General features: G+C 38.2%; 1 protein-coding gene across 2 annotated transcripts in view; it reads right to left on the minus strand.

The window, feature by feature from the left end:
* Positions 1 to 4,901: 4,901 nt before the first annotated feature.
* Positions 4,902 to 26,618, minus strand: part of LOC150080415 (dynamin-1-like) — a 209,363-nt gene continuing 187,646 nt past the window's right edge. For both annotated transcript variants that reach the window (XM_090381422.1, XM_090381421.1), the window contains 2 exons: positions 17,285 to 17,341; positions 4,902 to 5,079 (listed from right to left, as the gene is read on the minus strand). In XM_090381422.1, the coding sequence (XP_090237548.1) occupies positions 4,966 to 5,079; positions 17,285 to 17,341 (171 nt within the window). In that variant the 3' untranslated portion in view covers positions 4,902 to 4,965. The remainder of the gene's footprint in view (positions 5,080 to 17,284; positions 17,342 to 26,618) is intronic.

Genomic DNA, 26,618 nt, shown 5'->3' on the forward strand with positions numbered 1-26,618 from the left:
TTGATTAATAACTGCTTTACAATTGTTGCGAGCTTTTGCATAGACAGAAAATGAAACTGAAGAATTAGAAACAAGCAAATTACGATATGCAACATTCTTCTCTTGAACAGCCTTAGCATATTTATTGGAAAACCAAGGTTTAGATAAAGGACGAGATATTAAAGTGGAGTGTGGAATAAAGGATTCCATTCCTACAAGAATAATTTCAGACACGATCTGAGCAAATGTTATCATCAGAAGTTTTGAAACAGTAAACCAACCAAGAAAAAGAAGAAATCTCCCGGGTCATCCCATTTTGCATCCTTGTAATGCCAAAATACACAAAGTTGGGAATAGCCATGAGTAAAGGCTCCATTGGAGAAGAGACCATCACCAAATTGTGATCTGAAGTGACTAAATGCCACTCACTTTGACTGTGTACTTAGAAGGGTTGTTTTTGAGAAAAAGATAAAGGGTGTTGGCTGTATGGTTAGGATTGTCCGGCATTCTGGTAGGTAAATGAACAATCTGTGCAACCATTAGTAATTGCAAAACCCTCAGCATCTTGACCAGCTGGGTCAGTGTGCACAGAAAACTGAAGCCAGCTGTAGTTGTAAACATTAAAATCACCAAGGAAAATTACCTCGCTGTTAGGAAACTTGGACTGGAGAAAGTCAAGTTTGAAAGAGAGGAAGTCAAAGAGCTCCAAGTGATTAGTGGAGTTGGGGAATGGTAGAGACAGCAGATGAATTTGACCAATGAGGTAGAGATTTTAAGCCAGAAAAGATCGAAAAGAGGAGATTCCAAATTACCAAGTCTCTGACAGGGAATATCGGAATGAACATATTCACAAGTACCACCTTTGAGGCGAAAGGAATCGTAGAGCGAATAATTTGGGCAACTGAGATGAGCAGTAGTTGAATCAACCAATAACTGAGATTCTGTCAGAAAAAGTACATGGGGTTTGGCAGACTGCATAATTGAGATTAGAACTGAGACCACATATATTTGTGAAATGAACTATTAAGTGTTTGGGAGGTATAGATATTTTCACAGATAAGCTTACTCTGTTAGTTTGACAATTCATGGTGTATTCAATAGTAAGAAAAAGTGGGGGGGGACATGCTATATGAAGTAATGGAATTTTTGGATATGGTGTACACATGGTAAGAATATACCTATAGATCCACGACATAATGTGGCCTTGACAATGCCCTCCGCAGACACACTACTTGGACTCCTTCTACCCACTATCTAGCAGAGTAGAGGTAGCAAGATTATACACTAGCTGATCTGGAAGCCTCCTAGAGAATTACCAATAAGTTCAGTCCAGTGTACTAACTAGCGGCTGGCCTGCAAACACCACTTTACAGCTGTTCCCTCAAAATGTAAGGACAAGTGGATCTTGCCAAAGATGTCCATCATAACTTCAAAAGTTAAGTCATAATGCATGATGGAAGAGATGGGAAGGGTTGACCGAAACTTAGGTCTGGAGACTAAACATGGGTTCCACCACTTCAAGCCTTCAATAAGCATAGTGGTGATACTGCGCCAATTGATGAGTCATCTACCACCTAGTATTTCCTGGTAACCAGAGGGGCAGCATTGCTCCATGCAGTGTGGGTGCCACACCTCAACCCCTGCTTATGTTGGTTCACACCTGGGTGGTCATCCACAGTGTGCTCGCACATGGGGGCTATACCCAGTATTACTAACAGTCCCACCATCGTGAAGGTGCAAGCAGAGAATTTGGCTGTAACAGACCGTCCGGACTTTGCTGAAATTAGGTCCACTCGACTTGAATGTCACCCCAATATCAGTTCCATCAGCATTCTAGACTCTTAAGTAGCAAGTACAGCTTGTCTGGCATATCTGAGAGAATGTCTGCAACAATCTCAAGGACGAAAGATATGCCACGAGCCGACCGGGCTAGCTGGGTGGGTAAAGTGCCTACCTGGTAACCCAAAGGTCGCAGTTTCGATTCCCGCCTCGGGCTTGGATCAAAGTACTGCAAAAACTTTGGTAGGTGCATTATGGCCACAGAAGCCTATGGGCCAACAACTACCAAAAAAAAAAATAAATAAATAAATATGCCACGATGATTGAAGGCCATCATAAAAGCAAAAGGTTTTGGCACAAAATATTAAACAACACAATAAAAGCTCTTGTTTTTGTCTAAAGGCAGGCATCCGGCTATTAATAGTAGGGCAGTGTATATGCTAATGTGCCTAAAAATGATAGGTGCAGGAAGTGAGTGATTGGCAAAATAAATTTTTACCCAGTGTTCTGGAAAGTTGGAACAAGTTTTTAAAAAACTTATCTATGGTTATATTATTTATGTTGTAGTAATTTGTGAACATTTTGTTTTACAATTTATTTACTCTATCACAATCTTCTTGTTATGCATTGTATTATTGATAAAATGAAGATTGATGCAATATAGCATCATATGTTTAAGAGTGTAAATATTCTATATAATATTGGTGTAAATACATCATAGAAAACTCTTAAACGAAAAAACTATGTTTGTAGTTTGATGCCCCTTCAAACTACAAACTTAGTTTTTTTCGTTTAAGAGTTTTCAATGTTGTATTTACACCAATATTATATATTGTATTATTGAGTATTCTGCAGTGCTTTTTTATGGCTAAATTATTTTCAGTAAATTTTGACACAATATATGCCTGTTTTCACACATCACATAAATATAGCATTAAATTTTTGTCTAGTTTTTATGAGCTCTTCTTCATAACCTTATACTATAATGCTCTTTCTTTGGGGGGGAAGGGGGAACTTGACAAATATTAATGCTTTGGCTTTATTCACATTAATATTTTTGGTAAATTTGGTTTATGTATAGTCAATATGACTAACCATAGTAACTACACAGTATCACTTGCATAATTTTCAAAATCAATATTGCTTACTTTTTATTGATTTGACATCTGATTTAAGTTATCTGCAAGTTAATTTTCACATTTTATTAAGATTTTTATTAATGGCTTAACTTTTATTTCAGCATGTCTGTTTGCCCATTACTACATCAGTTAAAGTGCCCGATTTATGTTAAAGGAATTCTTTTACTCGCATACTTTACTGATTCCCGTATAGTTTGTTAGCAAATATTCACCAGTTTTATTTGGAGGGGAATTTATCAAAACACTTTTTTATTTTATGATTTTTAATATGCATAAGAGACCCTAAATAATAGTCACGCCATTTTTCCAATTAAACATTGACAAGGTACATCTTATAGGAACAGCTCAATATTTGTCCAAAAAAAAAAAATCTGTTTTGTGTCTCAGGTGGTAACCATCACATTATACAAGTTTAACACCACCTAATTTCATTAATTGGGCTGAACTGGTATATTCAGCCTATTTTGACAGCCACCACATCTACACGAAAGATTCAAATTTATATGTTGAATATGGGCCAAATAATTATTTGCAATGTGTACACTTGCTTAACAAATATTCAGTAATATGTAGTGTGTTGAATGTTTCTCATCATGAGTTTGATATTGTTTTGTTTCTGCAGTTCAAGGGCACTGTCTTATTTACATATTCCAAAACACAAATTGAGATCCTTCATTCTATCTAGGGTAGCAGAAGCACCAGTATGCTTTCTGCAGTTGTACTTCACTAAATCCTTTCTCTTCAGATTAAAGCATTCCAATTATGTCAGGTAGCGGAACCCTGATGATGTCCATTTGAATGAAACTCTTTCGAATGGTGTTCAGAGAAAACTGTCATACAAGACTTCACATACCAGTATCAAACTTCAATAGCATATTTCTTTACACAAGTTTTTTATTTAATGTTTTATAAAATAAATAACTTATTATTGATCATTTAATTTTCAGTGTGCCAGAGAACTCCAATGTATGAAATATTAATTTGTGTAGCATTTCTATAAAAACAACTTGGAAGGGTTTGATTAAGTACTGTATTAAACTAGTTTATGAAGCATGTTGTTTAGAGAGACAATAATTAATACTGATAGGACAATATTAGTTACTTCAAGACATTGCAGTGAGGACAGTTGAATGACTTTATTATGTATCAAAATTAAAGTGAGATATTCTACATAAATTAAAGTGGGGCACTCAGAATTTCTGGTCGTAAAGCAATCCAACACCAAAAAAACTCCTTACAATAGCTAAGAAAATATTTTGCATAACTAGTGCCCCTTGTTTCAACATTTTTTAAAATTTAGCCTCAAAAATAAGAAAAATAAATTTGATTTTCTTATTTCTTATGCTGAACTAAAATTGTGTGAACAAGAAGTTTTGTTTTTCTGTAGCTCAGAATAGTGCACGGCTTTCACTAAATGTCACTAACTTTAGTTGTGTGAAAAACAGCTCCATAATAACATCATGTTGAGGCAGTGGTAATTCCTGATGTGCAGGGGGGGGGGAGGTTAACAACATACCGGGGAGCTTCATATAGAAAACAGATACAGAATTAGAATAATCTACTATAGGATTGCAGGTGCATGTCATAACACTGAAGCTGAAATCAAATAAAATTTGTATGCTTTACTATGTTCAGTTTTTTTTATGGGTCTTTCTGCTCCTACTGAAGACCAAGGCCAAGTATTCAACCTTAAGGCTAGTCTTTGATAAACTTACCATTATCCATGATCATGCCAAAATTTTTAAATTCAAAAAGATATTAAAAACTTAGGCAGCATCACGATGATACCATTTGTTCTCCAAGTTGAATATAAACCCATGCTGTAAGGTCAAATATTCAGCCCACTGTCTTCAATGGGAGTAGCAAGATCCCTTTGAAATTTAGAGCAGTAAAGTATACAAATTTTATTCAGAGTAATCTATAAGATCAAGGGTCGTAATTATTAAAATACAGACAGCCTTTGCAGACTCTGGAACAAATGCTGTGATGTGTGTGTGTGAGAGAGAGAGAGATGATATCATTTGGAGGAAAAGAAAGTTCCCAGATTAGCAACACAGCTTATGTAATATCAAATTTCTTTCATGTCAGATATGATATTTAGGGCACTGTTAATCAAATCTGCAAGTCTCTCCAGCTCCTTCTTTCTTTCCACGTCACCTGAAGTATCTTGGATAAGTTCATTCTGAAAATAAATTAGAGAAGTGAGAAAAGCTTAGAAGAGTAAATAAACTTATTATAAACCAATAAAAAATTCTTATGAAGAAAATATTTAATTAAAAAAAAAGGCTAATTATGCTTATTAAAAAACTCATTTTCAATTTTTCATTTGTTAGATAATGCATTTCTTATCTATGTCACTTTTTCAACAGGCAGCCACCTTGCATTTTTCTATAAAGAGCTGGTACTCATCTAAAGTTCCATGTTGGCTGGACAAACAAGCTGCATTAAATAATATGTAAAAAATGTCCATAGTATTTAACTCAATTTCTCCAACTTCGTTTTATAAATAACTTAATTAGTCATTCTTTCACCTAAATTTCTAAAAACTGTTAATGACATCTTAACTCTGAAATGATATTAATACCCATTAGCCATTCCAGTTTAGAAAAGAGTTATAATTCCATGAACCCTTTCTGCCATTCTGTCACTTGGACTGAACAGTAATTAATGTTTCACTACAAATACATATCTTTTGTAAATTTTACTATAGGACTTTTAAGCAAGGACATTCCTTTGAAATTTACTTATGAAGTTGTTAATACAATATCAAAAACATGAAGAATTACTTGTTTATATTAGTTAAGATTAATATTTAAACCAGCAATGGCATACTGCATGTGAAAGAAGATGAAAACAAAACAACAACAAAAAAAAACTTAAATTAAAATGACTATCAGAGTGATGCAAATATGAATTTCAAAAATTCTTCAGTATATTTTTGACTTTTGATTTACATTCTTAATTTAGTTGGAATTTGAGAAGTACATCCTTAAAAAAAAAAAACAAAAAAAAAACAGATCAAATATTCAGCATTCTATATGCCAGTGCACTCCTTTGTGTAACAGTATGCTTAACCATTTGTTAAGAATACCACGAGTTTGTAATAACAAAAAAAAAAAAATAATAATAAATAATAATTAACCATCATGGAATGGAAAAAAAAAAATTCTTACAGAGAGACACAGATGACTAAACTAATTTATTTTTGATATTTTACATGACATTGTTTCAATTTGAAGTTTTCAAATTGAAACAACTTAGTTGCATTATAATTTTCTGGTGGATAATGCAATTCAGATTACAAGTTTTTGATTGATGATAAGATTGTTGTTAGTAGACTTTACATTCTACACAACTGATCATTTAAGTGAAATTCTTATTTTAATAAGTCTTCTTGTCGGTCTTTTAGTACTAGTGTTCAGCTAACATAGCCTGGCATGCAAAATAACAAACAACATTCACTAGTGAGGTGTTGATATGACACGACATTTCCAAATACAACAGCACTTCAGTTTCTTCCAAGATAGCACTTGGAAGTCACTTTTCATGTTCGGCAAATCACTCACAAACAATACTGGCAAAGGGACAGAGTACATTATTCTGCTGGAACACACCTGGTTTTTTTTTTTTTTTTTTTTTTTTAGGAGCATTAGCAACTAAGGCCATATTGCTCCGGGATATGCGGTGGTCATTCCCTGACCTTTCTGCATCTTCCGTATTTGGTGGTGACGGGCTCGAACTCCGGTCTAATCAAGAAGCATGTGCTACGCACTACTGCTCCTTCCCACCTGGCTACGAAGGCGCCTAAGGGAACACACCTGTGACATCCAGGAAGAGAGTTACCATGAGGGGGTGTATCTGAGATCAGCCACAATGGATAGGTAGTTTTTAGCATTCAGAGTGCAGTCTAGGGGAATGAGGGGCTCCAAGAGACTTCCAGGTAAACATACCCATATCAAAACACTGCACCAACATGCCTGCTTTTATTAGATCAGGATACTGGAGTGATTCCTCTCTGCAGTTGCCATACCCTCCATCTACTGCCCACACAATGTAGCAGGAAACATGATTCACTGGAAAGGCATCTTTTTTCCAGTCAGTTGTCCAACGATGGTGTTCAAATGCAAACTTTAGGTGTTGTTGGTGATGGGTGGCCATAAGCAAGGGTACCTTGACTGGGCACTTACTCTAGTGGCCCATATAGAGAAGTGTTCATTGAATCGTGGTCTTGGAGGCTCCACTGACTAAAGTCTGTGGTCAGCCATTCCACCATTTTCCATTGGTTAGCTCACAAGGCAGGGCAGCCTAAACTCATCATGTTATCAGTGAAGTATGGGTGCCCACCACTGGCCCAGTGACCAACTGCTCTGTCTACCATCTGTCCACTCTTGGAACACCTTAACTACTGCACTCCATAAACAGCCCACATGATTTGCAGTTTCCATAATACTGCCACCTTTCGTTACTAATGATTCATGACATCACAGGGCTCAAAATACAGGAACCATTGTCAGGAAATCATTATACAATCATCATATGGAAGATGAAGAAAGATGTTACAGTAGTTAAAGGTAAAGGCAGGGGTTTTAACTTCAGAGAGACTGTTTAAGATGCTATATGGCATCTGTGAACTGGGTGGCCTGCCAATGGATGGCAAATACATTAGAATTATGAAATACTTTTAAAGCAAAAATCACAGAAGCCATGAACCCATACCTACTTTTAAGAAAATATTGCAGGAGGAGCATGCCAAAATGAATGATTGTGGAGCTAGCTGGTCAAACAGAGTGGAAACACATAGCATGGGACAGTTACAAGGTAATATGTAATAGCACCACAAATAAGGTTAGGGAGGTCAAGGCTGCATATGAGAAAGCAGTGGCTAAGACAACAATGAATTTTTTTTTAGCATTAGTAGATGCATTTGATGCAAGAAAGCAAGCTTATGCAGCATCAGCCAAAAAAAAAAAAAAAAAAAAACACTTCCACTTGACCCCTCTCTTCGTTCGAAATACCTGTCCATTTAAGCCTTAAACTTATTTAGGCTATCAACTTTCACGACAAGGGATGGAAGTCTATTCCACCAACCAACCACCCGCTGGCTAAAGGCAAATTTTCGCACGCCTATCCTACATCTGTCTTTCCTCAATTTGAATTTATGTCCTCTCAGGTGATTATTTTGAGCAAGAGGAAGAATCCCATCAGCATTGAGCATGCTCAAACCATTCAAGGCTTTATACACCTCTATCAGATCACCTCGCTGGTGCCTAGTCTCCAGACACTGTAATTTGCAAAACTTAAGCCTTTCTTCGTAAGAGCACCCCTTTGTTCCATTCACTAATCTTGTTGCCCTTCTCTGTACTCGTTCCAGTAGCTTCTCCTTGAAATGAGGCCTCCAGACCTGTATACAGTACTCAAGGTGTCGCCTGATCATTGCCTTATATAGGGGAATAATCACCTCTTTATCGCTGCTAGAAAAATTCCTGTATATCATTGAAAAGACACCATGAGCTACTCTTGCAGCCCATCTGCACTGCTCTGAAAACTTCATATCTGCCTGCACAATTACCCCAGGTTCTTTTCATTCTCTATCACTGCCAGTGTAGTACCACAGAGTTGATACATTACTCTGGAGTTACTGTTTCCCATATGTAGTACTTTACATTTGTCAATGTTAAACTTCATTTGCCACCTCTCAGCCCATCTGCTCAACCTTACCAGATCCTGTTACAGCAGCATAGCGTCAATAGTGTCCTTCATAACCCTGCCAACCTTTGTATCGTCTGCAAACTTGGACATTAAGCTTGATATACTGTCATCAATATCATTTATAAATACAGAAGACAACAATTCAATCAACACTGAACCCTGAGGGACTCCACTAATAACATTAGTCCACGACGAGCAGCGTCCATTGATTACCAATCCGTCTTCTCCCCCTCAACCATCCATTTATCCCTAGCAGCAATTTGCCTCCAATGCCACACTGCTCCAATTTGTGCAGCAGTCTTCCATTTGCGACAGTATCAAAAGCCTTTCTAAGATCCAAATATATAACATCAAAGTTATTCCCTGCATCCAGTTCTTTTGTGATTGCATCATAGTATCCAATCAAATTAGTCAGACAAGACTTCCCCTTAATAAACCCATGCTGTGTACAAGCTATAACTGAAATCTTGTCTAACTGATCCTACAATGCTTCTTTAACCAGTACCATTATTAATTTTCCTGGAACAGAAGTTAAACTAACAGGTCTATAATTACTTGTGTCAGCCTTTGATCCTCCTTTGTGAATTGGGGGTCACATTTGCTCACATCCAGTCTATGGGTACCTCCCCTGAGTCCAAAGAAGCTCTCATAATTATGGATAAGTGTTTGCTTACTTCCTTTGCTGCCTTCTTTAATATAACTGGATAGATTCCATCAACCCCGGGTGCATTTTTTATGTTTATTCTCAACAATTTCTCCTCCACTTTCCTCTCAGTTATTACAAAATCATCTAACTCACTGCCAGAGTTTACTTCACCTCTTGCATTCCCCTTCTTGAATAACTCCTCATGTGTTAATGTAGATGCAAAATACTCGTTTAGTTTGTTAGCCACCTGAGCAGGATCATCACTATCCAGTGGACCAATCTGATTCATCCCTTACCTATGTAAACTCTAGAAGGAAAAGAACTCTTTTCTGTTTTTCTTTGCATCCTTTGCCAAGGATTTCTCATAATCTGCCTTTGCCTGCCTAATCTCCTTTGTGACTTGGTTACAGGCCAGCTTATATCTATCATAGGCTTCCATATCACCCATTAATTTATATGTATCCCATCCATTTTTCTTCTTTGCCATATGTCTCATTAGTTCACCTGACGTCCATTTAGGCCTAAACCTCGAATAATATTTCTTAGTTGGTATGTAAAGCCTAGTAGCTTCCAAGATAAATTCTTTGAATGCTTCCCATTTTGAATTTGCTGTTGGTAACATCATCAGTTGGTCCCACTGTATAGAATTTAAATACTGTCTCTGACCATCGTAGTCTCCTTTATGAAAGAAAAATCCCTTCCTTTACCCCTGATGATAGTTACCTCTTTGAGTAAATCCCACTTCAGCACACTGTGATCACTGCCACCTAGTGGTTCTTTTATCGGCAGATTCTTAATGCATGAAGAATCACTACTGATAATCAGATCAAGAGTATTCTCCCTCTGATTGCCTCCCGAACATGCTGTTGTAGAAAACAATCATCCAATAAATCCACAAAAGCCTTGCTAGTGTGTGGGTGACCAACAAACAAATTCCAGTCAATATCTGGGAAATTAAAATCCCCCATTATAAGAGAGTCTCTGATTTACTGGCCCACTATTTCCTGTACAGTTTCTTATTATACACATCAGAGTCATTAGGGCTATAGCACACTCCTACTCTCAATTTTGATCTCCCAATGCTTATGTCACACCAAACTGACTCGACACTGCACTGTCCAGCGATGTCAACTGGCTTCACTTCCTTGCATTTTATGTTTCTTAACTAATAGCATAACCCGCCTCCTCCCTTCCTATCCTGTCCTGTCTGTACACATTGTGCTCCCCAAATTCCAGTTCTGCATTCCTTATATCTGTGTGACACCACGTCTCTGATATTCCAACAATATCTGCCTTTGATGTTTTGAGCAATACTTCAAATTCATCAAATTTATTTACCAAACTCCTAGCATTGGTGTACAAGCAAGTATACATGCACCTGTTCCTATTTTAGCTACCCTAACACAACCCATGTGTTTACTTGTACCGCAATGACTCCCAGCAGTCTGAAATACCCTGCATCTTGTTTTCTGGGCTGCTGCTCATTCCAATAGAAGCAGTGCAAGAATCACTTTCACCTCTGCCAGTGGCTACCATTAATCTATTAGTCCTTGTATTCCCCCAAGCTAGCAGTTTTACGACCCACCTAACAATGCCTCGATAGCATTAGCAAATATTCTTGCACCCTTTCTATTTAAGTGTATCACATCCACGTAGAAGCAGTCTCTCCTGTTAACAAGTACAGACCAGGCTGAAAAAAAATTCTACCCCTTGATCTTTGCACAATCTTTCCAGGGGCGAATTGATTGACAAGGCTCTCATCATATACACCCTCCTATCGTGTCTGGGCAGAATTGCAGACACTTTCAAATTCAACCCTAATTCAAGGCTTTTTTTCAACAGTGACCTGTATTTGTTAAGTAATTCCGCCGGTCTCCTACTCTTAATATCATTAGTGCCAATGTGTACAAAAATATCACCTTTTGTGCCCTTAAAAGATGATATCCGCTCTACAACGTCATCAACCTTTGCCCCTGGCAGACATACCCTGGTCCTGTTCTACCTATCCTTTACACATACCATGTTCCCCATTTCCCTGACAATAGAGTCACCAACAATTAGTTCCTGTGGGACCAGTGCATTCTGCCTTGGGGGGGTTGCTGCTGTATTGTGTGATGATCAAGTGCACGCTCTGGTGTTGATGTGGGCAGCTGAGAGCTTGATGGGCCCTCAATTTAGATCCTTCAAGGGCATCCACCATGTCCTTCAAGCTCTCATATAGGCCCATAACAACACTGAGTTGTTGCCTGATTTCCGTACACTCCTTACATCGTGCACACCCAAAGACATCCCCCATAGCAATATCATGTCCCATACCCGATTTCTCCACAAACATCAAGCAAGCAGTGCATTTTAAAAGACTGATTCAGAGAGCAACTGCCCCCCCCCTCAGTTTTTCCCTGAGCCACAGCACTCCCATTAGCTTGAGCCTTTTGCTTTGCTGCTCTGAGTCATGATTTCAATTTGATTTCAATAAAATTTCAATTTCAGTACAAAATTATAACCCTAAACTTGTATCCCAACACAGTTATAACACTATATATCTATATATATATATATTTTTCAGCATCAAGTATTATATATCAGTTCCGTTTATATAACTTCCATATCAAGTTATGTATTAATTAATTATGTTTAATTAATTAATACATAACTTAATTTAATTTGTAAAATCTAAGTCGTTATATGTATTTAGTAAAAAACTACAATTTAATTGACAATGAAGTTTAACAAGATTAATAGATTTTACTGATTAATTGACAATATTATATAATATAATATACTATACTATACTAACACTATCTAGTTCGGGATATAACGTATTGTATAACAATGGCGGCAAGTTACGAATGGTAAATCTGCAGACACTTAAGTATTAATTACTTCCAAAATCTCTCTGTCTCAATTCAGAATAAACCAAGCCATATTATACACTTGATTGTAGAAATTCAATCAAATACAGGAAAGTGGCAGGAGCAAATTTTACTCTTATTCCCAAATTATTTAATTCTTTAATTGTTTTAAATTATTTTTTTAAAACAAAGTGTATATGAAAAACTTAAGATTTTATTTGTAAAGTTTTATATTAAAATATTTTAAAACTTTTAAAATATATTTTTTCTATACATGCTTAATAGATATTCCACAGGATCTCAGTGTGTATATATATTTTTTTATTTATAAGCTAATAAAAATATCTACTAGCTGTTATGATGATTTTTAATCCTGTTTAATAATAATTTATAAAAAAGTAAATTAATTAAATTAATAACTAAAAAATATATCATTTCTTATATCCACTATACTGTCAAGATGATGAATACATTCTTAATGTATTCATTATCTTGAATGTACTTGAAGTACCCAATTTTAAATTACTGATTGCCAGGCATTATTCTAGGCATTTCCACAGTATAACGAAGAACTTAGATGTCCTCCCTGTCAGTGTAACTTTAGGAAGTACCAGATCTAGGATTAAGTGAGAAATTATACATAATTTACTCACATGTATTTATAAAGGTTAAAGAATCATCTAATGCTACTAGCTTGTGTTGGTGCAAAACTTACTCATTCATTTCACAAATATACCTATTCTCAGTTCCAATCTGAATAATGTCCATTTCTGCCTAGACCCCACTGACTTTTTCCTGACAGAATCTCAATTATCAGTTGCTCTAATTGCTTTATGATTCATTTTGCTTCAAAAGGTGCCCACTCTCATATTCCATGTTAAAGACTTCCTCATCTGGAATCTCCTCTGGTTTAAAATCTTTCTACCCTATTCTGTCCAATTTACCAGCTGCTTCTGTCATTCTCTCAACTCTACTAATTATTTAACGTTTTAATTTTCTAACAATTTCCATGGGTTTAGTTTTCTAGTCACATGGACACAGCTGGTCAAGATGCTGATACTTTTACAATTATTAATGACTTCACAGCTTGTTCATTTACTTACCAAAATATCTGATGATCCTAACCACACACCTAACACTCAAACTTTTGCTCAGCAACAACTCTTCGACGTATATGGTCATCTAGGCACTTTATATCACAACTTGGTGATGGTGGTCTCTTCTCCAGTGGAGCTGCTCTGTCAGGGCCATTCACAGCCTTGTGTTCTCTGATATTACAAGAATGCAAAATGGGATGATCTGCATGATTTCTATTTCTCTTTTTCTCGGTTAGCTTATTTCTCTTTTTACGGTTAGCTTGCTGTTTTAAATTATCAGTAGTTATGTTATTCATATTTAGAGGATCACCAGGGGATTGAACCTACTGGATCTTGCTTTTGCTTCAACACCATGCACAGCTGAAGATGATCCCATCGCATTCTTCCTGTCTGATCACCAGCCCATAGTTTTGACATGGTCATTGCAGGTGCCAAACTTCAACATCCCTGACAACAAAATAGTCAAATACGTTTCAGCACCTAAATACCTTAATCCTCAACTCTGTGTAGAAGCAGCATCTTGCATTCCTTGGGATGTCCTCATTGACTGCGACCTCAGCCTTGCAGTGACACTCCTGTCTGACTGGATTAAATCCGTCACCGACTATGCTGCCACCAAACGAGTAACAGTAACTCCCCGTTCCAGATCGTGGTGGACTGCTGATCTTAACAACAGCTTCAAAATGAAACAAGTCCTACATAAGAAATGGAAGCATACGAATGACAGTAAAGACAGAATCGCCTTTTCCCGTGCCAGGGCCCACTTTAATCGAAAGAAAGCAGATGCAATCCAAGTGAACCTTAACCGCACTCTGAGGAAAGGAAAGCCATTCTATGCTGCCCCACATGGTGGATTCAATCACATGCTTGATCCTCAAGAATGGCTCAAATACATCGCCAGATTTTCAAATACTACCACAGTCCCATCTACAGTTGTCCAGCCTGACTATGAAAACCCTTCGGATGTCCTAGGGACTATCCAGATCACGGAACAGGAGCTCATACGTGCCATCAATTCCCTTCCCACAACAGCCACTGTTGGGGAGGATGGAATTCCACAATTTATGATCAAATGCTTAAGCACATTCATCATAGGCTCTCTTCTCTCGATCTATAACAGATGCCTCGCTGAGCATTATTTCCCACCCCAGTGGAATAAATACAGAGTGTACCCCATCCCCAAAAACCAATTTGCCACAAACATCAGCCAGTTCAGACCCATATCAGTTGCCTCTTGTCTGTTAAAAACTCTTGAAAAGGCTTTGCTACCCACAATCACTCAACAAATCCTCCAGACGAAACCACCTGAAATCCACTATGCTATCGCAGGAAAATCATCAATCACTAACTTGGCAGCCACCACATTCTCTCAGCATTTGAACAAAGAGCTGAGCTAGCAACCACATACCTCGACATAAGCGCAGCCTTTGATGCCGTGTCGATTCCGGCCTTGCTCCTCCTACTTAAGGAGAATTTTCACATTCGAGGTGATATGCTGTGCTTTTTGGAATCACTTCTCAGTCACAGAATACTTATTCTCCATCGGCAGCAACATACCCTATCCTGCAACATTACTGCTGGAGTACCGCAGGGGGGGGGTGTCCTGTCTGGTGTCCTGTTCACAGCCATCATCGTGCCCATTATTGCCTCAACGAATGGTCTCCTATGCTATGCCGATGATTTCAAACTGCTGACTCCAATTAACCCTGGAGACAACCCCGCCCAGCTCAGCAACAGGATCAATTCCCAACTTAAGGATCTAGAATTGTACCTGGCAAACTTCAATCTAAAAATCAACCCTCTGAAGTCTGCTCAGGTTATATTCTCCCTTAAATCCATGCCGACAGTACTCAACGTTTCACTCGCAGGAGTACGAATACCAAACGTACCCTCGCACACAGACCTTGGCATTCTGTTCGACCAAAAGATGTCCTTTGTCAACCAGATCGACAAGCTTAGTACCAGAGTTTCTCGTCTACGGTGGATCTCAAAGCAGCAGCTGCTACACGTCCGACATCCTGCCACTGTTAAAAGGTTCATCACCGCCACCGTCTACCCTGCCATTCTCTATGGTGCAGAAATATGGGCCTCTGCTGCACATACAAACCTTAAGCAGGTGTATACTGCTGAATACTGGCTACTGAAATGGGCGAATAACAAGCTTCAGCTACCTCCCGCTACCACAACTACCATGATGGCACAAGCACTCGACATCCCGAGGCTGAAGTTCCTGATCGTTGAAAAGAGGCTGGTCTTCACAACCAAACTCATCTCAGGCCAAATATCATCTCCAAATATTTGGAATGCTTGCTCTTGGAGGATTCCACAGCCAAGCCTAAGGTCGGTACCAGCACTTGTGGCTCACCACAACAGGCTTGTACTCACTGAAAGATTTCTGCCCAAGCAGATGCTCGCTATCCTCAACCGTGTGGACGCCGACATCGACACCATAATAAGTAAAAAAAGGACAGACACAACTTTATCAAAGCTCTTGAAACCTGAATCACTGCCAAGTTGTATTTGTTTTTTCTTTATTTGTGTTCAGCTCCTTGTTTTTATGATGTTGTATTTCTTTTTGCATTTGTAATCTGTATTTTGTAGCCTTTTGTATGTGTTCGCTATATTTTGTAGCCATTTGAATTTGTACTTATGTTATCTATATGTGAACCCCTGGCGCTCGTCGCCGTGATGGGATATTGTGCTGTAATTCTACTTCACAATAAAGATTTATTTATTTATTTATTTATTTTAGCATTAATGTAATCAAAGAATTCTTTGCTACTTTTCTTTAGAAACTGAGTCAAGGATTTCTCACAACCATCTGTATCTTGCTAAACCCCCTTCATAACTTGATTACACACCATTTTGTACTTATTGTAGGTTTCTGTATCCTGTGATAATTTGTATGCATCCCATGTATTTTTGGTGAGAATACCCTTATGCACCCCTCACCACATCCTCTGTCACTAGTCTCATCAGTTCATTTGACATCCATTTAAGTCTAATCTTTGAACAGTATCTCTTAATCAATATCAAAAGCCAAATAGCCTCTATGATTACTCCCCAACACTTACCATTTAGAATCCGCAGTTGGTCCCACTGAAAAGAATTTAAAAACTATCCGATACTGATGTAGTCACTTTTAGCATTAGTAGTGGCATATGATGCAAGAAAGCAAGCTTATACAGCATCAGCCATAAAAAACAAGAAAAAGAAAAAAAAAAAAAAAACACTTGCCATTTCACCTATCCATTGCCTCCAAAAGTTTGTCTGGTTCTTCCTTAAATTTATTTAAGCTATCAACTTCTACAATGACAGATGGAAGTTTGTTCCAGCAATCAACCACTCACTGGCTGAAGGCAAATTTTTTCATCTGTCTTTCCTCAATTTGAATTTATGTCCCCTCAAGTGCACAACATGAGCAAGAGGAAGAATCCCATTACCATTGAGGAAGCTCAATGCTGATGGGAAGTTTGTTCCAAAGCCTTAAACATATCAAGCAGATCACCTTGCAGGTTTTTTTTGGCTGATTCTGAAGCTTACTTTCTTGCATCATTTGCCACTATTAATACTATTACTTATTTATTAAAATTATACACCTCCACAACACCAGAGAGGGTTTATTCCAACAGTCAACCATCCTCTGGCTGAAGACAAATTACCACACAACCAACCTGTAACCATCCTTCTTCAGTTTGAATTTATGCTCCCTCATGTATATAGTCTGACAAGAAGGATTCCATCACATCAATATTGGGCTTACACAATCTATTTAAGACCTTAAACACCTAAATCAGATTTACTTAAAGGTGCCTTATCTCCAGATGCTGAAATTAATGCCACTGAGTTCTGGAATTCTCTATAACAGTGAAAATTCCACCTTTGTTCATTTTACTAGTCCCCTCAGAGCCATTACAATCTCGAGTTTGATTTCAGCTTGAGATAAAGTCAAGAGTTTTCTGTTTTTCAATTTATTAACTTGGTAAGTTCATTAAATAAAAAAATAAAAAAAAATTATATATATATATATATATATAATTTTTTTTTTTTTTTTTTAAGAAGAAATACAATACCATTTATTACCATGTTTTTCTTTTCTAAAAATTCTGGAAAAAGATTTCTCTTCATGACAGACATTGCCTGAAATAAAAAAGGAAATTATTGTGTTTTTTTGGCTTGAATAATTAGATTGAGCTTAAAATATTATAGGCAATATTTGAAGAAAAAGTGCACATTTCATAGTGGCAGATATATTTATATAATAATTAATGTTTGCATAACAGATGGAAAACTCCACACCTTTACTTTCATTTTTATGGATCACAAAAAATGGAGAAGCTCACATAAACTGAATTTTATTTATAAGAATTTGCAGAATGAAACCACCAGTGAATAAGTAGCATTAGCAGAGGCAAGTGTTGCAAGAAAGCAAGCTTATACAGCATCAGACAGAAAAAAAAAACTAAACCTTCCCATTTAACCCATCCATTCACTGAAATGTTTGTCTAGTTCTGCCTTGAATTTATTTAAGTTGTCAACTTCCACAACGACAGATGAAAGTTTGTTTCAGCAATCATCCATCCACTGGCTAAACCCAAATTTTCACACATCTATTCTAAAACTGTCTTCCCTTAATTTGAATTTATGTTATCTCAGATGATTAATCTGGGCAACAGGAAGAATCCCATCAGCATTGAGCTTGCTCAAAGCATTCAAGGCCTTATACACCTCAATCAGATCCCCTCGCAGGCACCTATTCTCCAGACACTGCAATTTGCAGAATTTAAGCCTTTCTGCATAATAGCAACCCTTTGTTCCATTCACCAATCTCATTGCCCCTCTCTGTACTTGTTCCAGCAGCTCTACATCTTTCCTAAAATGAGGCCTCCAGATCTGTATATAATACTCAAGGTGTGGCCTGACCATTGTTGTATACAAAGGAATAATCACCTCCTTATCCTTGCTAGAAAAATCCTGTATATCATTGACAACACACCATGAGCTACTCTTGCAGACTATCTGCATTGCTCAGAAAACTTCATATCTCACTGCACAATGGGGGAAACCCCAGTGCCGTCAGACAACTAATAATTAACACACTTCACAATTACTCCCAGGTCTTTTTCACTCTTCACCACTCAAGGTGGTGAAGAATGAAAGACCTGGGGGTAATTGTGTAAAAGTAGTACCACAGTTGATATGTGACTGTGGGGTTATTTTTACCCATATGCAATACTTTATATATATCAATGTTAAACTTCAGTTGCCACCTCTCAACACATCTGTTCAATTTTTCTAGATCCTGTTGCAGTAGTGTACCGTCATTACCAACCCTGCCAACCTTTGTATTGTCTGCAAACTTGGAAATTAAACCTGATATACCTTCATCAATATCATTAATAAATACAGAACACAACAATGGGCCCAACACCAAACCCTGGGGGACTCCACTAATAACATTAGTCCATGAAGAGCAGTATCCACTGATTACCACTCTGTCCTCTCCCACTCAACTATCCCTTTATCCATAGCAGCAATTTGCCCTTAATGCCATATTGCTCCAATTTGTACAGTAGTCTTTCACATGCAACAGTATCAAAAGCTTTCCTAAAATCCATGTATACGATATCAAAATTATTTTTTGCATCCAGTTCCTTTGTGACCACATCATAGTATCCAATCAAATTAGTCAGACAATATTTCCTCTTAACAAACCCCTGATGTGTCTGAAGTGTAATTGGATCCTTGTCTAAATGATCCTGCATATTACATGTTTTACTAGACTCCATTATTTTCACTAGAACAGAAGTTAAACTAACAGGTCAATAATTACATTGTCACCTTTTGATCCTCCTTTGTGAATTGGGGACACATTTGTACATCTCCAGTATATAGAGTCCTCCCCTGAGTCCAAGGAAGCGCTCAATAATTACGGTGAAGGGTTTGCTTACTTCCTTTGCCACCTCCTTTAATTGGATAGATCCCATCCACCCCATGTACTTTTCTTACGTTTAACTTCAACAATTTCTCCTCCACTGTGCTCTCAGTTATTACAAAATCATTTAGTTCCCTGCCAGAGTTTGATATACACCTGAGAGTCCCCTCCCTGAATATCTCCTCATGTGTGAACGTAGATGTGAAATACTCATTCAGTTTGTCAGCTACCTGACAAACGTCAACAGTTGAACTATCGATATCAAGTGGACCAGTCTGATTCATCCCCTTCTTCTAGAGTTTACATAAGTAAAGAAGATTTTGCATATTTACCAAGATTTCTCGTAATCTGCCTTCTCCTGTCTAACCTCCTTTGTGACTTGATTACAGACCAGCTTATATCTGCCATAGGCTTCTGTGTTACCTGATAGTTTATATGCATCCCAAACATTATTCTTCTCTACCATGAGTCTCATTAGTTCATCTGACATTCATTTGTGGCATCCAAGTAATGATGCATTCAGGTGATAAGAGATTATAAAGAGTTTGAAGAAATAAAGCAGAAGGGTAAAGAACAAGAGCAGTTTTAATCTAGACCGAATATACATATATAATATCCGCTATTGCCATCTAATAAAATAGGGGCAATACCTCAATACAGCCAAGATAGAGGAGATTTACATTAATAATAAAACAGTCAATTACTGAGTGCCTCAGAATAGAGGGTCCATAGTCACGAATAGTTGTTAGTGTAGTATCTCAAATAGAGAGCTTTATGGTAACTGAAAAAAATTTCTAGTACCCTGGCTTGGCCTAAAACTGAGGAACTAACGAAAATTTGTCTATTTGAGTCTTTCCAGCTGTTGTGAATAAACAAGGGTGGGAGAAGCGACTCTGACTTCTTCCCAGAGAAGTGATTAAAGCCTTGGGGAGAAGCAACTGGCAGGTGAGGGCAATGCAAGACTCCATGCAGGCACGTCCCCACCACCAACCGCCGCAACACTGGCTCTCTGAGTACCTCCTTGCCGGGACAACTCCAACTTTGAAAATTTTTAAAAAATACTTCTCATCATAAAATTTATAAATGACCTCTATAGAATTATTCACTAACTATTTAGCAACCTTTTCGTCACCAAAAGGAGAGTTACTTAGTACAAAGAAGCATATTATATCGAAGTGCAATAAAAAAATTATTTTTTTTAATTTTAACACAAAAAGTAAATGATAGCATTAGTAGAGGAATATGATGCAAGAAAGCAAGCTTATGCAGCATCAGCCAAAAAAAAACAACTCCCATTTCACCCCTCCATTCGTTCAAAATACCTGTCCAGCTGAGCCTAAAATTTATTTGGGCTATCAACTACCACAACAAGGGATGGAAGTCTGTTCCACCAACCAACTACCCGCTGGCTAAAGGCAAATTTAGGCATATCTATCCTACATCTGTCTTTCCTCAATTTGAATTTACGCCCTCTCAGGTGATTATTCTGAGCAAGAGGAAGAATCCCATCAGCATTTAGCTTGCTCAACCTGTTCAAGACTTTATACACCTCAATCAGATCAGCCTACAGGTGCCTAGTCCCAAGACACTGTAATTTTCAAAACTTAAACCTTTCTTTGTAAGAGCAACCCATTGCTCCATTCACTAATCTTGTTGCCCTTCTCTGTACTCGTTCCAACAGCTCTATATCCTTCTTGAAATGAGGTCTCCAGACCTCATTTCAAGAAGGATATAGAGTGCGCTGACTCTCTTTAGAAAATACAGCTGCGAGTTACAGGCTCTGAAAAAAACGATAAGTGTTTGCTTTTTATTTACATAATTGTTATTTTATATTGTACTTAATACGTAGTCTTATAGTTTTAATTACGCTGGTTATTTTTATTTTAATTTATATAAACAGTTTTTGTAGATATACGTAATACTTTATAAAACTGTTATTTCGTTTGAATATTGCAGGCATTGTTTTTGTATATAGTGATAGTGAATTCAAATTTTTAATTGAGGTAGCTAGGTAGATCTAACGTATAATTATAGAAACAGTAATACGCTTCACTGTTTCTATTAGATAGCATAGTATTGACATTTAATTAATTTAATTTATTGATTTTATTAATTTAAAATATCATGCCCCAAACTAGAGCAGCAAAGCAACAGGCACAAAGTGGCAGGAGTGCTGTGACTTGGGGGAGAACTGAGGGGGGCGATTCTCCAATGCATCACAGCCTAAAAAATGTGCGACTTGTGAAATGTTTGCCAAACTATCTGGAACGGAACATGATATTGCCATGGGGGATGTCTTTGTGTGTGCGCGATGTAAGGAAATCAGGCGACAACTCAGCGTTGTTATGGGCCTATATGAGAGTTTGAAGGACAGGGTGGATGCCCTCGAAAGATCTAAATTGAGGGGCCCATCAGGCTCTCAGCTGCCCACATCAACGCCAGAGCTTGCACTTGGTCATCACGCAACACAGCGGCAACCCCCAAGGCAGAATGCGCTGGTCTCTCAGGAACTAGTAGTTGTTGGTGACTCTATTGTCAGGGAAACGGGAAACATCCTTTGTAAAAAGGATAGGTGGAACAGGACCAGGGTATGTCTGCCAGGGGCAAAGGTTGATGATGTAGAGCAGATATCATCTTTTAAGGGCACAAAAGGTGATATAGTTGTACACGTTGGCACTAATGATATCAAGAGTAGGAGACCGACAGAATTACTTGACAAGTACAGGTCACTGATGAAAAAACGCCGTGAATTAGGGTTGAATTTGAAAGTGTCTGCAATTCTGCCCAGACACGATAGGAGGGAGTATATGATGAGAGCCTTGTCGATCAATTCGGCCCTGGAAAGATTGTGCAAGGCTCAAGGGATAGAATTTTTTTCAGCCTGGATTGTACTTGTTAACAGGAGAGACTGCTTCTACAGGGATAGGATACACTTAAATAGAAAGGGTGCAAGAATATTTGCTGATGCTATCGAGGCAGTGTTGGGTGGGTCGGAAAACTGATAGCTTGGGGGGATACAAGGACTAATAGTTTAACAGTAGCCGTAGGCAGAGGTGAAGGTGATTCTTGCACAACTTCTATTAGAATAAGTAGCGACCTGGAGCTTGGGGTGTTGGGGGTTTCAGGGACGGGTGGCGGTCATCGTGGAACGGGTGGGTATATGGGATGTGTTAGGGTAACAAAGAATAGGAGTAGGAGCACGTATGCTTGCATGTATACCAATGCTAGAAGTATAGTAAATAAATTTGATGAATTTGAAGTGTTGGTCAAGACATCAAAGGCGGATATTGTTGGGATATCAGAGACATGGCGTCACACTGATATAAGGAATGCCGAACTGGAATTTGGGGAGTACAATGTGTACAGAAAGGATAGACAGGATAGGAAGGGAGGAGGTGTTATGCTGTTAATTAAGAAAAACATAAAATCAAAAGAAGTGCAGCCAGTTGATATAGATGAACAGTGCACTGTTGAGTCAGTTTGGTGTGACATAAGCACTGCAAAAGCAAAAATAAGAGTAGGAGTGTGTTATAGGCCTAATGACTCGAATGAGTACAATGAACAATTGTACAGAGAAATAGAGTGGGCTAGTAAATCGGAATGTCTTATAATGGGGGATTTCAACTTCCCAGATATTGACTGGAACTTGTGGGTTGGGCACTCACACACTAGTCAGACATTTGTGGATTTATTGGATGATTGTTTTCTGCAGCAGCATGTTCGAGAGGCAACCAGAGAAAGTAATACTCTTGATCTGGTTATCAGCAGTGATCATTCATGTATTAGGAATTTGCAGATAAAAGAACCACTAGGTGGCAGTGATCACAGTGTACTGATGTGGGATTTACTTAAAGATTTAATTACCATCAAGGGTAAAGGAAAGGGTTTTTGCTTCCGTAAAGGCGAGTACAGTGGTCTCCGACAGTTTTTAAATTCTGTACAGTGGAATCAACTGACAATGTTACCAACAGTATTAAGTGGGAAGCATTCAAGGAATTAATCGTGGATGCTACTAAAAGTTTCATACCTATTAAGAAATATTGTTCAAGGTTTAGGCCTCAATGGTTGTCAAATGAACTAATGAGACTCGTAACAGAGAAGAAAAATGCATGGGATGCATATAAATTATCAAGCGACTCAGAAGCCTATGGCAGATATAAGTTAATCTGTAATCAGGTCACAAAGAAGGTTCGGCAGGCAAAGGCAGATTACGAGAAATCCTTGGCAAAATATGCTAAGAAAAATAGCAAGGATTTCTTTACTTATATAAACTCTAAAAGGAAGGGGATGAATCTGATTGGTCCACTTGACATCTATGGTTCGACTGTTGATGATCCTGATCAGATAGCAAACAAACTGAATGAGTATTTTGCATCTACATTCACACGTGAGGAATTATTAAGGTTTGAAAATGGCAGAAGGTTATCAAATTGTAGCAGGATACTTAATGATTTTGTAATAACTGAGAGCAAAGTGGAAGAGAAACTGTTGAAGTTAAACGTAAGAAAAGCACCTGGGGTGGATGGGATCTATCCAGTTATATTAAAGGAGGCGGCAAAGCAACTAAGCAAACCCTTAGCCATAATTATGAGAGCATCCTTGGACTCAGGGGAGGTTCCCACGGACTGCAGATGTGCAAATGTATCCCCAATTCACAAAGGGGGATCAAAGGGTGACACGAGTAATTACAGACCAGTTAGTTTAACTTCTGTTCCGGGTAAAATAATGGAGTCACTGGTTAAAGATGCATTGCAGGATCATCTAGACAAGACTGCAGCAATAATTCAGACACAGCATGGGTTTGTTAAGGGAAAGTCTTGTCTGACAAATTTGATAGGATATTATGATGTGGTTACAAAGGAACTGGATGCAAAAAATAATTTTGATATCATATACTTGGATCTTAGAAAGGCTTTTGATACTGTTGCACATGGAAGACTGCTACACAAATTGGAGCAGTGTGACATTGGAGGCAAATTGCTGCTATGGATAAAGGGGTGGTTAAGTGGGAGAAGACAGAGGGTGGTAATCAATGGGTGCTGCTATTCTTGGACTAATGTTATTAGTGGAGTCCCACAGGGTTCGGTGTTGGGTCCACTGTTGTTTTGTATATTTATCAATGATATTGATGAAGGTATATCACGCTTAGTGTCGAAGTTTGCAGATGATACAAAGGTTGGCAGGGTTGTTAATGACAGTAATGGCAGTATGCTACTGCAACAGGATCTAGATAATTTGGGCAGATGGGCTAAGAAGTGGCAACTGAAGTTTAACCTTGACAAATGCAAAGTACTGCATATGGGTAGAAGTAACCCCAGAGAAACGTACCAACTCTGTGGTATTACACTTAAGGTGGTAGAAAATGAAAAAGACCTGGGAGTAATTGTGCAGGCAGATATGAAGTTTTCTGAGCAATGCAGACAGGCTGCCAGGGCAGGTCATGGGGTTTTGTCAATGATATATAGGAATTTTGCTAGTAGGAAAAAGGAGGTGATTATCCCTCTGTATAAGGCAATGGTCAGGCCACGACTTGAGTACTGCGTACAGGTCTGGAGGCCTCATTTTAGGAAGGATGTAGATTTACTTGAGCGTGTACAGAGAAGGGCAACAAGATTGGTGAGGGGAATGAAGGGATCCTCTTATCAAGAGAGGCTTAAGTTCTGCAAATTGCAGTGGCTGGAGACTAGGCACCTACGCAGTGATCTGATTGAGGTGTATAAGGCCTTGAATGGGTTCAGCACGCTGAATTCTGATGAGATCCTTCCACTTGTTCAGATTACGAACCTAAGGGGACATAAATCCAAATTAAGAAAAGACAGATGTAGATTAGATGTGCGGAAATTTGCCTTTAGCCAGTGGGTGGTTAATTGCTGGAACAAACATCCATCTGTCGTTGTGGAAGTTGATAGGTTGAATAAATTTAAAGAGGAACTGGACAGGCATTTGGAGGGAATGGCGTGATTTTTTTTTTTTTTTTGGCTGATGCTGCATAAGCTCATACATTTGCTTTCTTGCATCACATGCCACTACTACTACTACTACCTGTATACAGAACTCAAGGTGTGGCCTGACCATTGCCTTATACAAGGGAATAATCACCTCCTTATCCCTGCTAGAAAAATTCCTGTATATCATTGACAACACACCATGAGCTACTCTCACAGCCCATCTGCACTGCTCAGAGAACTTCATATCTACCTGCACAATTACCCCCAGGTCCTTTTCATTCTCTGCCACTGTCAGTGTAGTACCACAGAGTTGATATGTTGCTCTGGGGTTACTGTTTCCATATGTAGTACTTTGCATTTGTCAATGTTAAACTTCATTTGCCACCTCTCAGCCCATCTGCTCAACCTTTCCAGATCGTGTTACAGCAGCATAGCGTCAGTAGTGTCCTTCAAAACCCTGCCAACATTTGTATCGTCTGCAAACTTGGACATTGAGCTTGATATACTGTCATCAATATCATTTATAAATACAGAAAACAACAATTCAATCAACACTGAACCCTGAGGGACTCCACTAATAACATTAGTCCACAACGAGCAGTTTCCATTGATTACCAATCTGTCTTCTCCCGCTCAACTATCCATTTATTGATAGCAGCCATTTGCCTCCAATGCCACACTACTCCAATTTGTGCAGCAGTGCTTCTTTAACTAGTACCTCCATTAATTTTCCTGGAACAGAAGTTAAACTCACAGGTCTATAATTACTTGTGTCAGCCTTTGATTCTCCTTTGTGAGTTGGGGGTCACATTTGCTCATCTCCAGTCTAGCGGTACCTCCCCTGAGTCCAAAGACGCTCTCATGGCTAAGGGTTTTCTTACTTCCTTTGCTGCCTCCTTTAATATAACTGGATAGATCCCATCCACCCCAGGTGCCTTTTTTATGTTTATCCTCAACAATTTCTCCTCCACTTTCCTCTCAGTTTTTACAAAATCATCTAGCTCACTGCCAGAGTTTACTTCACCTCTCGCATTCCCTTCCTGAATAACTCCTAATGTGTGAATGTAGATGCAAAATACTCATTTAGTTTGTTAGCCACCTGAGCGGGATCATCAACAGTTGAACCATCGATATCCAGTGGACCAATCTGATTCATCCCTTTCCTTCTAGAGTTTACGTAGGTAAAGAACTCTTTTCTGTTTTTCTTTGCATCCTTTGCCAAGGATTTCTCATAATCTGCCTTTGCCTGCCAAATCTCTTTTGTGACTTGGTTACAGGCCAGCTTATATCTATCACAGGCTTCCATGTCACCCATTAATTTATATGTATCCCATGCATTTTTCTTCTCTGCCATATGTCTCATTAGTTCATCTGACATCCATTTAGGCCTAAACTTTGAACAATATTTCTTGGGTGGTATGTAAAGCCTAGTAGCTTCCAAGATAAGTTCTTTCAATGCTTCCCATCTTGAATTTTATGTTGGTAACATCATCAGTTGGTCCCACTATATAGAATTTAAATACTGTCTCAGACC

Source organism: Mastigoproctus giganteus, chromosome 9 (genome assembly GCF_048544385.1).
Source record: "Mastigoproctus giganteus isolate SK-2022 chromosome 9, ASM4854438v1, whole genome shotgun sequence".
In the NCBI taxonomy this organism is placed as follows: domain Eukaryota; kingdom Metazoa; phylum Arthropoda; class Arachnida; order Uropygi; family Thelyphonidae; genus Mastigoproctus; species Mastigoproctus giganteus.